This window comes from Schistocerca gregaria, chromosome 1 (genome assembly GCF_023897955.1).
Source record: "Schistocerca gregaria isolate iqSchGreg1 chromosome 1, iqSchGreg1.2, whole genome shotgun sequence".
NCBI classification, from domain to species: Eukaryota; Metazoa; Arthropoda; class Insecta; order Orthoptera; family Acrididae; genus Schistocerca; species Schistocerca gregaria.
The window spans coordinates 360,838,372-360,854,797 of record NC_064920.1 but is presented as its reverse complement, the minus strand read 5'-3'; the positions used below and the strand labels follow the sequence as shown (position 1 = coordinate 360,854,797).

General features: G+C 40.6%; 1 protein-coding gene across 2 annotated transcripts in view; it reads right to left on the bottom strand.

Moving 5' to 3' along the window:
* The window catches only part of LOC126346225 (myoneurin-like), a 103,256-nt gene extending 98,869 nt beyond the window's left edge, over nucleotides 1-4,387 (bottom strand). For both annotated transcript variants that reach the window (XM_050002168.1, XM_050002169.1), the window contains exon 1: nucleotides 3,585-4,387. In XM_050002168.1, coding sequence (XP_049858125.1) covers nucleotides 3,585-4,133 — 549 coding nt within the window. In that variant the 5' untranslated portion in view covers nucleotides 4,134-4,387. The remainder of the gene's footprint in view (nucleotides 1-3,584) is intronic.
* Between the last annotated feature and the right edge of the window lie 12,039 nt (nucleotides 4,388-16,426).

Here is a 16,426-nt window from a genome sequence, read left to right as displayed (position 1 = left end):
TCTTCAAAAAGTACTTTGTTTATATTCACTGCCACAAATAAGGTTGCAGCCTTTAGTAAGATAGGCAAATTATCTCACTCAGGTCTCTAACAGACAGACAATTTGTTACATCCAAATGCCTGTCAAGGTAATTGGCGCAGTAGTTTTTTAACTTTCCTACTAGAAATTGATTGGCCAATCTCAACAATTCAGAAACATTGCTTTTATTAATTATGACACAACCTGTATACATATAATTCAACAAGCTCTGGAATATCTCTGAACTCTGGCAGGTGACTGTTAAACGTTCTTTTATTGATTTATGAGTCTTTAGGATTGATTCAAAATACTGTGAACATGAAGCCAGTACGCTTCGGTGTGCTCGGAATTCGGTTCCTCCCACGTAAAGAACAATATCACAGAACTTCCCCTGATCCCTCTGAGCTTTCAGCTTTTCTAGAACGACATTTGCGTGATCGCTTTCTGAGAAATTCATTGAATCGTCTGCAGCCATTATTTTAAATGTATTTTAAACCTTGCATCAACGTTTACGACAGCAAATAATAAGTCCAGAGTATAATCTGGAAACCTCACCAGAATGATCTAATTTTTAAGCAGCAATCTTCATAGATTAAAGACATAAAATAAATAAAATCTTACTGACGGCATATCAAACAAAAAGATATGGAAGGAAATCCTGCTACGGAAATCCTGCTCTACTGGATTAATGATCCATGATCCACTTTAGTCATTGTACTTCAGACATATCATAGAAGTAAGACTTACTGATCATTATCTTCATGCTGAAAGTCACTACTTTTTTTCTTCAATCATATAGTCTTTCTAAAACAGTGCTGTGAATTAGTCTTCTTTAACTTTAATTTCCCGTTCTAGCAGAACCATATAGTATCAAATGTGCTGCAGATCAGTTGTTTAAATCTTATATCACCAACAAAAAGTAAACAGTATAACCCAAAACCACATCATATACATTTTTTTTAAAAAAAAACCTGGTTAGATATGGAGTCCCACAAACTTAGTAATAAGCCCTCGATTCTTCCTAGTCTTTATCAATGACCTTCCATTAAATCCTCTAAATATGTATTCTGTAGTACTTGCAGATGGTAAAACTTTGCTCTTCTAATCTGACAGCTCTGCAACTTAAGTACAACAGAATACAACTGAAAGACTCCTCTCTACGCTCCTCAACCTTAAACTGTTGCTAAACACCACAAAAACAGCTCATATTTCTTTTCTAGCCACCCAGGAATCATCGCACTACATGGTACCCTTGCAAATTAATGACAAATTAATTGCAGGGATAAGTTTTTGAAATTGTGGTCTGCCAGCTCACTCCTCGTCAGGCTCCACTAAGCATTCAGATTCCTCAGGTAGTAATGTAATATAAACACACTAAAAGCTTTGTATGACAGACTTGCACTCTCAATGTCCCTTTTTGCCGGGCACCTCTGAGAAAAGTTTTCTTTATGCAGAAAAAGGATAGCAAAAATAACAGAGTATCAGTGAGATCAACCACTGAACGTATTTTCAAATAACTTAATACATTACTAATCTCCTGTATTTATATACTCGGAACTGTTTACTGCAGTGTGGGAAAAGCTGTATCTGTTTATAACAAAGAGAAATCGAAAACCACGACACGGACCAAGTTAAACAAAAGCAAATAACGGAGGGTACGTCAAGATGGCTTGATAAATATGGGCAGCCTACTCCTCAACAAACTAGCCCTTCCAATTTGAAATGAAATCAATACCTTTAAAATGAAAATGCTAAAGCAAAACACTTATCTTCAGTTGATAGGTACCTGAAGGCAAGCTTGCATGAACTAAATGAATTCACCCTTTCCTCCCCATAATTCATATCTTAAGAAAACTTTTTCCTAAATATATTTGCTGTACATTCATCAATAGTGAATACAATTTCTTTTTATTTTTGAATCTTGTTCTAAGCCTGTACAGCCATTCCAATGTAAGATGCATTAACTAAATAATTATATATAATCTTGAATGTATTTTTTATCTTTTTGTATATCAACATATGTATAGTTACATACATACTCCACAAGCCACTATATGATGCATTGTGGTAGGTTGGGAGTATTTCTTGTACCCTTGCTTTTCATTCCATTTCCTGTTTCAATAACAAATGGAATGAGGAAAAACTGACTATCTATATGCTTCCCTATGAGGCATAACTACTTCTCACCAAGCGGTGCTGCAGTGGTTAGCACACTGGACTCGCATTCAGGAGGATGATGGTTCAAATCTGTCTCTGGTCATCCTGATTTAGATTTTCCATTATGTCCCTAAATCATTTCAGGCAAATGCCAGGATGGCTCCCTTCAAAGGGCACAGCCGATTTCCTTCCCCACCCTTCCCTAATGCGAGCTTGTGCTCAGTCTCCAATGAATTTGCTGTCGACGGGATGTTAAACACTAATCTCCTCCTCCTCCTAACTTATTTTATATTGTCCTCACGGTCCTTACACAAAATGTTTGGACGTAATAGTAGGAGTGTTCAGCAGTCAGCTGCAAATCTCAAGTCTCTAAATTTTCTCATCAGTCTTCCACAAAATCAATGCAGTCTTCCCTCCAGGGATTTCCCTTTTAGTTCACACAGCACGTCCGTTAATACTCAGATGCTGACTCACCATACCGATAGGAAATATAGCAGCACACCTCTGCACTGCTCCAATATTTTCCTTTATTTAAACCTGGAGGCTATCCCAAACACTAGCATTAATGCCCTACATGCAGTCCCCTTTATACATAAGCTACACTTTCCTAGAATTCTCTTACCCAGCTGAAGTTGGTCATTTACCTTCCCTACAATGCACCATTGTGTGTTTTAATACTATATCTCATAGCCACTGTCATTTTTTACATATGTTTGCAAAATTTCAATGTCTATTTCCAATTGCATGCTCTTAACGAAAACATGACTTTACTGATGCAAATACTACACTTTTTTGTCAGAATCTTTACAATTTTGTTATTGTGCATTTAGCATTTTTTGTCATCAGCCTCCCCTCTCTGTGGAAACAATATAAGGTTTCTGTGCTTACTAAAAATATAATATTAAATATTTCCTGGAAAGAATAATCTTTATTCACATTACGTCAACCCAGAAAGTGGGAACTATATAATGTCAGAATCAAACTTACTTTATTTGTGATACCACTACAAAAACTTAAAGTTATCTTATTAAGGATGGCTTTTATTAATAGAAGTTACTTGATATCAAAGCACATTGCAACCATGAAGCAATATCAATATAGCACAAATTAATGTCGATAAAATAATTATTCCTCATGCTTCTCTCAAAAGTGTGAGAATTTAATGATATGGTGTGAAGTACACTGAATCACAGAGGAAATTGCATGCATAATTATACTCATTCCATTCCTTCTTGAACAAGCTAATGAATTCTAGAACAATATTTGTAAAACTTCAGTGAAAGGAAAAAAAATACAGAAACTTATTTCATGCAAAAAGTATACTGCCAATATTGACGTATATTAGGCATTTATGCATAAACTACTCATACAGTATTCTCTTTACACAAGCATTGTCTTGCTAAACGCACCTTTTCTGAAAGAAATTCTTCCATTTTTGGAAGGCTAAAGTTCATTAATTCTTCTTCAAAAAGTACTTTGTTTATATTCACTGCCACAAATAAGGTTGCAGCCTTTAGTAAGATAGGCAAATTATACTTCTCACTCAGGTCTCTAACAGACAGACAATTTGTTACATCCAAATGCCTGTCAAGGTAATCGGCGCAGTAGTTTTTTAACTTTCCTACTAGAAAATGATTGGCCAATCTCAACAATTCAGAAACATTGCTTTTATTAATTATGACACAACCTGTATACATATAATTCAACAAGCTCTGGAATATCTCTGAACTCTGGCAGGTGACTGTTAAACGTTCTTTTATTGATTTATGAGTCTTTAGGATTGATTCAAAATACTGTGAACATGAAGCCAGTACGCTTCGGTGTGCTCGGAATTCGGTTCCTCCCACGTAAAGAACAATATCACAGAACTTCCCCTGATCCCTCTGAGCTTTCAGCTTTTCCAGAACGACATTTGCGTGATCGCTTTCTGAGAAATTCATTGAATCATCTGCAGCCATTATTTTAAATGTATTTTAAACCTTGCATCAACGTTTACGACAGCAAATAATAAGTCCAGAGTATAATCTGGAAACCTCACCAGAATGATCTAATTTTTAAGCAGCAATCTTCATAGATTAAAGACATAAAATAAATATCCCTAGATAGTATTGACAGTAACAGCATCTCCCACAACTTCGAACGAAGCATATTTAATTTTGACACTAAACAAGCCGCCAATCGTACAACACGATATTGACGTTAAGACAAAGATGCTATACCGAAGACGCAACTTTTTTTAGTTCAATATGACTTTTATTTGAAATTTTATCAGATGTGACAATGCAGTAAGGTACAGTTTCAATACAAACTTCAGAAACTGTTGTAATAACATACTTCGGATAATCCATTGGCCTGTTAGAAAATGATATTGCTTAATCATAAAATGGAAATTATGCTAGGCTTGAATCGTTACTTTTGGATGTCGTTTTTCCTATCAACAGTTCTATGGGCTGGTTAATAATCTTAGCAATCAGAGCTGACTTGCGCCTAGCTCACGGACGACGAAAAATGATGCACGCTATAAAATAAATTTTCAGCATTATTTATCTAATTTTGGTTCACTAAAGAAATAATAAAATTCATATCATGCACAAGCTGCCTGCATGCTGACAGACGCAGACAATTTCTCTGTTTTCAATATTCGAGTTGCCACGTAGACACCAATTCACAATGGGCGTCCTGTCCCGTCCTATCCTGTCCTGTCAAAACAATGTACAATGAATTTTAAATAGCGGCACCCACTCTCGCCGTCTCGACTACATAGTCACCCCATTTGTCCATTTACATCTGGGCTCCCAAAATCGGATTTCGAAAACAGACTTCCCAATACCACTTCAGGATGGTCATATAAACACTTCAAAATCGATTCTGGAAATCCAGGTTTACTTGCCAGTTTTCCAATTACTCATTCGATTTTCGCTCCCATGTAAATGCAACCGCTTTTCAAACGTGCTTGAGCTGTCAGGTTTCGTCTTGGTTTTAAAATTTTCGGCTAATATGGACAGAGTGGCTTTCTGTATAGTGAAGGATAAGTAGAAATATTGGACTGCAGCTCTTTACACCTCGTATAATTGAAGATAAATAGCGATTTTACTGATTAAATCAGAAACTGTAAAAGCTGTTTTCCCTTCGCCATACTTAACTAGGATAGCAAATCAACTTCAAACTTTACCACGTAAACATGACAGCGAAAAACTGTTTTCGATTTTCGTCTTTCGGAAGATGTGCCGCATGTAAACGTAATAAGTCCAACATAACAGTAGCGACACTCCGCTTAGTTTTTTTGCTATCCACAGCAAGCGACACCTCTGAATACGGTACTGGATAAGTGAGAATACTAACGTTTGTACTTATTTATAACAATATCGAGAAAGGGCAGTGCCATACAAACCGACAATAACTAAAAAAATAATGCCACATTTGTCATAGTTTCCTAAGAACTGTGGGAGGTGCGAAACGGCACCTTACAGGCTACTTTATTTACGATTATCTTGTAGTGGACAGATATTTGTTGAACGATGTCGTTTTCCTTTAATAACAAAAAAATCTACTAAATGCTGGAAGACCCGATCTTTTGCAGAAAGACGGCGTATATCTATTCAATGAAGCAGAGTATTGTTCGGTATATTTTCAGCTAAATCAGTGAATGTTGAATGTAGGAAACCTTTGCAGAATGTAATAGCTACGTTATTTAACGTCCCAAATAAGCCACCACAACTGCAGCTTAAGGAAAAACCACACAGATGAGATAATAAATCGTCAAATGCAATAAAACTGTTCCCGGCATAGAAGAAACCAATTTCACAATTTCTAAATCTGAGTCACAAACGTAAAGAATCTGCAACACATTCGCCTTTGAAGTAAAAGTAATTACATTTACTAGAATATTGGTGTATTAGAAAGTCAAATGAAGTGTGAGAAGGGCAAGTCATTCGACTCTATAAAAAAAATTAAGTGCCAAGGAAAGGGCCTATGATAATAAAGAGAGACAACAAGAGGAACACTTGAAATATGTGTTAATATTCTCTTGTATTCAGTAGAATAAGCTGCAAATATATACATATTCGAAACAATTCCTCGATGAATAAGTTGTAGCTTATGTCATGGAATCAGTGTAATTTGGCTGTTTTTACACATATTTCACTATGATTCGTGTCTCTTAGTAATTTATTAACACATGGAATGCAACAACATAAAAACTATTTCGTTAATTAAGTAGAAAATAATTAAAAACAAGCATTATCCTTATGAGGCATTCTCACCGCTTTGAGCGCTAGTATCGCTCCAGCTGTCCAACGGTAACAACTTTCACACCAGAGAGCGTTCTGACTGTATATATTATACTTTGCCGTCACATCATGCCACTATTAGTTAGGGCATAACCACCAATGGCAAGCTAACATACACTAACAAGCCACAAACGTCGGCAACCCTCTGCATATCAGCAACATTGACTAGATATGCCAGCTGCTATTAAAGCTGACCAAGAGGCTACAGTAGGGAAGCCAATGAGCTCACACACTTATGCACAAACAAATCGCCAGCATCGCCCTACACTGTGCATCTGATATATGACCTATCGGACACAAAGCAATGATGAACCTGTTACAGGTATGCTGACGCTGACAGAGAGATCAACACCTGCACGCAGTGGCAGCCGCCGCGTAACGGCACCACACAACGTCAAAGGTATCGACAGGCATGATACCCACTACTAACAAAGCCTACCCCTGCATGACATGTCGCAGTCAGCAAGACATACGCTACTGCTCTTACTACCCAACCTAACTATTGCAGAGGTTTTTTTCCCTTGGCTCTTGCCTTGGCACTTTTTTCTGTATGCCCTTCAAACTGCTACCCTTAGTTTGACTTTCGACACCATCTATCTCCAGATGAGTGTGTATTAATGGTTAACCTTAACCAGACGTACGCAAACATCGCACTAACCACATCCTGCGACAACTCACTTTACTGAAAATTAACCCTTATACAGGGATGGCAGTAGACCTTTTGAGTTGGCCATCTTGACGTGAGCGTGGAGGAGCTCCACCTCTATGGTGAAAAACATCATGTCCCGGGACTGTCAACGTTTCTCAGGAAGAAAGTTTCGATGGCCGAAGTCATCCGTTCGTTGTTGATCAACTGACTCCAAACCTCATTTCCTCCCAATATGCAGCCATGCACAGATCTCCGTATTTCGTTTCGTCGTAGTTTACGTCGTGGAGACCAGTTGTTTGTAGATATTTACTAGTTATAAATTGTTTCGTTTCGTTATTTCATGTGCTAACATTTGTCATAAATGACGAACGATAAATAGGAGCTGTGAAGCAAAGATTTGACTTGTGTAACACAAGTATACTACACTCCTGGAAATGGAAAAAAGAACACATTGACACCGGTGTGTCAGACCCACCATACTTGCTCCAGACACTGCGAGAGGGCTGTACAAGCAATGATCACACACATGGCACAGTGGACACACCAGGAACCGCGGTGTTGGCCATCGAATGGCGCTGGCTGCGCAGCATTTGTGCACCGCCGCCGTCAGTGTCAGCCAGTTTGCCGTGGCATACGGAGCTCCATCGCAGTCTTTAACACTGGTAGCATGCCGCGACAGCGTGGACGTGAACCGTATGTGCAGTTGACGGACTTTGAGCGAGGGCATATAGTGGGCATGCGGGAGGCCGGGTGGACGTACCGCCGAATTGCTCAACACGTGGGGCGTGAGGTCTCCACAGTACATCGATGTTGTCGCCAGTGTTCGGCGGAAGGTGCACGTGCCCGTCGACCTGGGACCGGACCGCAGCGACGCACGGATCCACGCCAAGACCGTAGGATCCTACGCAGTGCCGTAGGGGACCGCACCGCCACTTCCCAGCAAATTAGGGACACTGTTGCTCCTGGGGTATCGGCGAGGACCATTCGCAACCGTCTCCATGAAGCTGCGCTACGGTCCCGCACACCGTTAGGCCGTCTTCCGCTCACGCCCCAACATCGTGCAGCCCACCTCCAGTGGTGTCGCGACAGGGGTGAATGGAGGGACGAATGGAGACGTGTCGTCTTCAGCGATGAGAGTCGCTTCTGCCTTGGTGCCAATGATGGTCGTATGCGTGTTTGGCGCCGTGCAGGTGACCGCCACAATCAGGACTGCATACGACCGAGGCACACAGGGCCAACACCCGGCATCATGGTGTGGGGAGCGATCTCCTACACTGGCCGTACACCTCTGGTGATCGTCGAGGGGACACTGAATAGTGCACGGTACATCCAAACCGTCATCGAACCCATCGTTCTACCATTCCTAGACCGGCAAGGGAACTTGCTGTTCCAACAGGACAATGCACTTCCGCATGTATCCCGTGCCACCCAACATGCTCTAGAAGGTGTAAGTCAACTACCCTGGCCAGCAAGATCTCCGGATCTGTCCCCCATTGAGCATGTTTGGGACTGGATGAAGCGTCGTCTCACGCGGTCTGCACGTCCAGCACGAACGCTGGTCCAACTGAGGCGCCAGGTGGAAATGGCATGGCAAGTCGTTCCACAGGACTACATCCAGCATCTCTACGATCGTCTCCATGGGAGAATAGCAGCCTGCATTGCTGCGAAAGGTGGATATACACTGTACTAGTGCCGACATTGTGCATGCTCTGTTGCCTGTGTCTATGTGGCTGTGATTCTGTCAGTGTGATCATGTGATGTATCTGACCCCAGGAATGTGTCAATAAAGTTTCCCCTTCCTGGGACAATGAATTCATGGTGTTCTTATTTCAATTTCCAGGAGTGTATTTACCTTCCCTCTACAACATTTATAAAGCGGCTTTTATACACACTGGCGCCGTATTTAAAATGGAAATGGATTGCAGTAAGGTTGCGACGAAGTGAAAAAAGTTCTGTGGGTAGGTTGGAGCTGATTAGTAAGCGGAATTTAGATATCTGTTATCAGTATAGTGTTTCATAAAGAAATATACTAAAACCTTGAGACACTGTTAGTTGTTTGTTTTCATACATGTTTGTGGCAGGATTGCTAATTATTAATTAGTTCTCTGGACTGCGTGTGCAACAGTTTTGCAAGCATCTGATGTTAATATTTATGTGGTTTCACTAGCTAATTGCAGTTTATCTATTAAAGGAAAACACAAGATGTAAAGGGAACCTATAAATCTTGAAGGGAAAAGTATTGAGGGAGATATGACTACTACACAAAAATTTTCATTGTATGCGAAACAACTTAACCTTAAACAAACAAATTTTTCAAGGGATGTGAAGGCAGCTCATATCACTGTGTTACTTTTAGAAATTCTGTGTGCAATTTGACGTAACAAATGAAAAAACTGATGCTTCAGATTCCTGTTCCTCCAGTTTCTTGTACAGTGTGTGACATTCCTTTTCTGTATCAAGTAACGACATTTTCTGGATTCACACTCTTTATGTGTTGCCAGTCGGTGTGACCGAGTGGTTCTAGGCGCTTCAGTCTGGAACCGCGCGACCGCTACTGTAGAAGGTTCGAATCCTGCCTCGGTCATGGATGTGTGTGATGTCCTTAGGTCAGTTAGTTCTAAGTGGTTCTAAGTTCTAGTGGACTGATGACCTCAGATGTTAAGTCCTAAAGTGCTCACAGCCATTTGAATCATTTGATTTTATGTGTTGTTTTGAATTTCTGTCACCCTTCTCTAATATACAAGCTATACCCGCAGGCTGCAAACCATTTGAGACCAATAAACGCCATTTTCGTATCTTGCAAAGATCGCAATTCAAGCAATGAAACCAGCTGAGTAGCCATTCAAGCTGAGATCATGTGTCATGATGCGCCGTGATATGATGGACAGTGTGAATACACCATGATGTGACGATGCAGTGATGGCCAGAGCGAATTGGCCTTCACGGTCCTTATTTTTAAGTGAATAATTGAAAAAAGCGTTTCACACAGATATGTTGATCAAATCATTGGTATCACGTTCGCAGCAACATTTTGAAAACTTGGATACTCTTCCTGAGAGAAGACATCATACATTTCCTGAACAGTTTTAATGTAAAAGAATGTTTTTAAATGAGAATAAAGGCGAAGCCACACTGGTTGTCACAGCACCATCCTGGCACCATCAACTTCTACATTTACACACTGCAAACCACCGTGAGGTGCATTACAGAGGTACATTCCATTGTACTATTTATTAGGGTTTCTTCCAGTTCCGTTCATGTATGGTATGTGTGAAGAACGATTGTCTAAACATATCTATGAATGCAGTAATTATTCTAATATTGTCCTCAAGATCCCTATGTGAGCAATATCTAGGTGGTTATAGTGTACTCCTGGAGTAATCATTGAAAGTCATTAATAGACTTTCTTGAGATAGTTTGTGTCAGTCTTCAAAAGCCTGCCTATGCAGTTCCTTCAGTATCTCAGTGACACTCTCCCGTGGATTAAACAAACTTGTAACCATTTGTGCTACCCTTCTCAGTATAAGTTCAGTATACTCTATTAGTCCTATCTGGTACAGGTAAAACACACATGAGCAGTATACTAGTATGGGTCACATGAGTGAATTGTAAGCAGTCTTCTTTCTAGGCTGATTGCACTTCCAATAAACCGAAGTCCACTACCAGCTTTACCCATGACTGAGTCTATCGGATTATTCCATTTCATATCCCCAGAGACCTCCCCCATGAACCATGGACCTTGCCGTTGGTGGGGAGGCTTGCGTGCCTCAGCGATACAGATGGCCGTACCGTAGGTGCAACCACAACGGAGGGGTATCTGTTGAGAGGCCAGACAAACGTGTGGTTCCTGAAGAGGGGCAGCAGCCTTTTCAGTAGTTGCAGGGGCAACAGTCTGGATGATTGACTGATCTGGCCTTGCAACATTAACCAAAACGGCCTTGCTGTGCTGGTACTGCGAACGGCTGAAAGCAAGGGGAAACTACAGCCGTAATTTTTCCCGAGGACATGCAGCTGTACTGTATGATTAAATGATGATGGCATCCTCTTGGGTAAAATATTCCAGAGGTAAAATAGTCCCCCATTCGGATCTCCGGTCGGGGACTACTCAGGAGGATGTCGTTATCAGGAGAAAGAAAACTGGCGTTCTACGAATCGGAGCGTGGAATGTCAGATCCCTTAATCGGGCAGGTAGGTTAGAAAATTTAAAAAGGGAAATGGATAGGTTAAAGTTAGATATAGTGGGAATTAGTGAAGTTCGGTGGCAGGAGGAACAAGACTTCTGGTCAGGTGACTACAGGGTTATAAACACAAAATCAAATAGGGGTAATGCAGGAGTAGGTTTAATAATGAATAGGAAAATAGGAATGCGGGTAAGCTACTACAAACAGCATAGTGAACGCATTATTGTGGCCAAGATAGATACGAAGCCCACACCTACTACAGTAGTACAAGTTTATATGCCAACTAGCTCTGCAGATGATGATGAAATTGAAGAAATGTACGATGAAATAAAAGAAATTGTTCAGATAGTGAAGGGAGACGAAAATTTAATAGTAATGGGTGACTGGAATTCGGCAGTAGGAAAAGGGAGAGAAGGAAACATAGTAGGTGAATATGGATTGGGGCTAAGAAATGAAAGAGGAAGCCGCCTAGTAGAATTTGCACAGAGCACAACTTAATCATAGCTAACACTTGGTTTAAGAATCATGAAAGAAGGTTGTATACGTGGAAGAACCCTGGAGATACTAAAAGGTATCAAATAGATTATATAATGGTAAGGCAGAGATTTAGGAACCAGGTTTTAAGTTGTAAGACATTTGCAGGGGCAGATGTGGACTCGGACCACAATCTATTGGTTATGACCTGTAGATTAAAACTGAAGAAACTGCAAAAATGTGGGAAATTAAGGAGATGGGACCTGGATAAACTGAAAGAACCAGAGGTTGTACAGAGTTTCAGGGAGAGCATAAGGGGTCAATTGACAGGAATAGGGGAAAGAAATACCGTAGAAGAAGAATGGGTAGCTCTGAGGGATGAAGTAGTGAAGGCAGCAGAGGATAAAGTAGGTAAAAAGACGAGGGCTGCTAGAAATCCTTGGGTAACAGAAGAAATATTGAATTTAATTGATGAAAGGAGAAAATATAAAAATGCAGTAAATGAAGCAGGCAAAAAGGAATACAGACGTCTCAAAAATGAGATCGACAGGAAGTGCAAAATGGCTAAACAGGGATGGCTAGAGGACAAATGTAAGGATGTAGAAGCTTATCTCACTAGGGGTAAGATAGATACTGCCTACAGGAAAATTAAAGAGACCTTTGGAGAGAAGAGAACCACGTGTATGAATATCAAGAGCTCAGATGGCAACCCAGTTCTAAGCAAAGAAGGGAAGGCAGAAAGGTGGAAGGAGTATATAGAAGGTTTATACAAGGGTGATGTACTTGAGAACAATATTATGGAAATGGAAGAGGATGTAGATGAAGACGAAATGGGAGATACGATACTGCGTGAAGAGTTTGACAGAGCACTGAAAGACCTGAGTCGAAACAAGGCCCCCGGAGTAGACAACATTCCATTAGAACCACTGACGGCCTTGGGAGAGCCAGTCATGACAAAACTCTACCAGCTGGTGAGCAAGATGTATGAGACAGGCGAAATACCCTCAGACTTCAAGAAGAATATAATAATTCCAATCCCAAAGAAAGCAGGTGCTGACAGATGTGAAAATTACCGAACTATCAGTTTAATAAGTCACAGCTGCAAAATACTAACGCGAATTCTTTACAGACGAATGGAAAAACTGGTAGATGCGGACCTCGGGGAGGATCAGTTTGGATTCCGTCGAAATGTTGGAACACGTGAGGCAATACTGACCTTACGACTTATCTTAGAAGAAAGATTAAGGAAAGGCAAACCTACATTTCTAGCATTTGTAGACTTAGAGAAAGCTTTTGACAATGTTGACTGGAATACTCTTTTTCAAATTCTAAAGGTGGCAGGGGTAAAATACAGGGAGCGAAAGGCTATTTACAATTTGTACAGAAACCAGTTGGCAGTCATAAAAGTCGAGGGGCATGAAAGGGAAGCAGTGGTTGGGAAAGGAGTGAGACAGGGTTGTAGCCTCTCCCCGATGTTATTCAATCTGTATATTGAGCAAGCAGTAAAGGAAACAAAAGAAAAATTTGGAGAAGGTATTAAAATTCATGGAGAAGAAATAAAAACTTTGAGGTTCGCCGATGACATTGTAATTCTGTCAGAGACGGCAAAGGACTTGGAAGAGCAGTTGAACGAAATGGACAGTGTCTTGAATGGAGGATATAAGATGAACATCAACAAAAGCAAAACGAGGATAATGGAATGTAGTCAAATTAAATCGGGTGATGCTGAGGGAATTAGATTAGGAAATGAGACACTTCAAGTAGTAAAGGAGTTTTGCTATTTAGGAAGTAAAATAACTGATGATGGTCGAAGTAGAGAGTATATAAAATGTAGACTAGCAATGGCAAGGAAAGCGTTTCTGAAGAAGAGAAATTTGTTAACATCGAATATAGATTTATGTATCAGGAAGTCGTTTCTGAAAGTATTTGTTTGGAGTGTAGCCATGTATGGAAGTGAAACATGGACAATAACTAGTTTGGACAAGAAGAGAATAGAAGCTTTCGAAATGTGGTGCTACAGAAGAATACTGAAGATAAGGCGGATAGATCACGTAACTAATGAGGAGGTATTGAATAGGATTGGGGAGAAGAGAAGTTTGTGGCACAACTTGACTAGAAGAAGGGATCGGTTGGTAGGACATGTTTTGAGGCATCAAGGGATCACAAATTTAGCGTTGGAGGGCAGCGTGGAGGGTAAAAATCGTAGAGGGAGACCGAGAGATAAGTACACTAAGCAGATTCAGAAGGATGTAGGTTGCAGTAGGTACTGGGAGATGAAGCAGCTTGCACAGGATAGAGTAGCATGGAGAGCTGCATCAAACCAGTCTCAGGACTGAAGACAACAACAACAACATCCCCAGAGAGTGTTACACTCAGGTATTTGTGTAAGTTGGCCGATTTCAGCAGTGACTCAATGATATTGTAGTCATAGGATATTACGTTTTTTCGCTTTGTGAAGTGCAAAATTGTACATTTCTGAACATTCAGAGCAAGTTTCCAGTTATTGCTCCTCATATTTATGCAGCTTCACTCAGATAGTACTTCATTACAGATAACTGTATCATTTACAAAAAGCCTGATTTTAATACTAATATTGCCTGCAAGGTTATTAATATACAATTTGAACACAAGGAACCTAGTTCATTTCCCTAGGGCAGACCTCAAGTTACTAATACATCTGAGGATGACTCTCTATCCAAGATAACATGCTGAGTCCTCCCTACCAAAATGTCCTCGATCTAGTTACAAATTTCACTCAACTCCCGATATGAACGTACTTTTGACACTAAGTGTAGGTGTGGTACTCACTCAAATACTCTTCAGAAATCAAGAAATGCTGCACTGCCAGGTTGCCTTTATCCAAAGCTTTCAGTATGCAATGTGAGAAAAGAGGAGTTGGGTTTCAGATGATCGATTTTTTGAAATCCATGCTTGCTGGCATTGTGGAAGTCACTTTCTTCAAGATACCTCGTTAGGTTTGACCTCAGAATATGTTCTAAGAGTCTACAAAAATCGATCTCAAGGATATTGGACAGTAGTTTTGGGGATCACTTATACTACCCTTCTTGTAGACAGGCATGACCTGGCCTTTTTCCAAGAACTGAGCACAGTCTTTTGTTCAAGGGATCTACGGTAGAGAGTAATTAGAAGAGGATATATCTCAGCCACAAAGTCAGTATAGAATCTGACAGTGATTCCACTGGGACCTGGAACTTTGTTCAGTTTTAAAGATTTCAGCTATCAGATCAACCAGTCACGTAATCGCAACTCACATGACTGTCCTCCACTGTTTTCTTCGGTGAACCGTGGTGTTTGCAAGAATATTCTCAACTTTTTGTACGTGGGAAGTGCACATACACAAAGCGGTAGCTTATATACAGGGTGCTTCACAACTCGTGTTGCGCACTTCAAGAGGTTGTAGAGGGGACTTAGAAAAACAAGTTTAACAGTACCCACGACCGGAAACAGTTCGTTTCCCTGTTACATGGAAAGCAACAGCCACTTACTCGCATGCTAGATGCTTCTTATGCAGTTCGCCTGCTATGGTAGGCTGCCCACACACATGAATTTTACGATGATGCAATGTCAAATAATGTGTTCTGTTTCTATCTAACTTGGATTCATGCTTCCTGGTGATGCATCAGTTGACATTACTGTGCCTGCGGTAACAGGATGCCTGAGTACATATTCACAGAATACACCGAATGTTGTTAATTTCTGGTGAAGCTCGCCATGATGGAAGAGAAACTGAATGTCTGCACCACAAGTATTTTCCAAATCGTATGATTCCATCTTATCTCGTGTTCATGAGAGTAGAACAATGATTGTGGGAAAATGGGAAATTCACAAACGAGAGAGCAAATTGTGGTGCTTTAAGAAGGCAGTGCACTGTCGTACTGGAAGAGAAAGTGCATCATTAAGTGGAAGAGAACCCAGCGATGATTACTCGAGCCATTGCACATGACTTAAATATATTTCACTCGTCTGTCTTGCATGTTCTGCATGAACAGTAATTCAACCTATATAACCCTCAGAAGGTACACGACACAATCCCAGCGGATTTTGAGCCATGTGTCAATTTCTGTAGTTGGTTTTTATGCCTTTGTGTGGATTTCCCTCAGTTTCCAGGACGAATTTTGTTCACCGGCGAAGCGCATTTCAACAGCAAAAGTGTTTTGAACGCCCGAAATCACTACATTTGGAAGGAAGAAAACCGCAAACCACACATACAGGAAGGTTTCAGTTCACATTTCTCATAAATGTCTGAGCAGGTATCTGTGACAGTAGTATGACTGGGCTGTACATCACTATTTTCCACCTATTGGGTGCCAGGTACGTGATATTCCTGCAAAAACGGCTGGCGGAGTTTTTGGAAAATCTGCCATTGTACATTCAGTGCAAACTGTGGTTTCATCACGATGACGCAGCACTACATTTTGTAGTTCAAGTCTGAAACCATCTGAACATAGTCTAGGGGGTCAGACCGATTATTCGAGGTGAACCACATGCTTCACCACCAGCATCCCCAGATTTAACCCATTTAGACATTTTCTTCTCAGACCACATGAACAGTCTTGTTTATCAGATCCCTCTCCAGTTGGAGGAAGATATCATTGCACAGATCATGGTTGCTGCAGAAGTGATCATAGCACACGTCA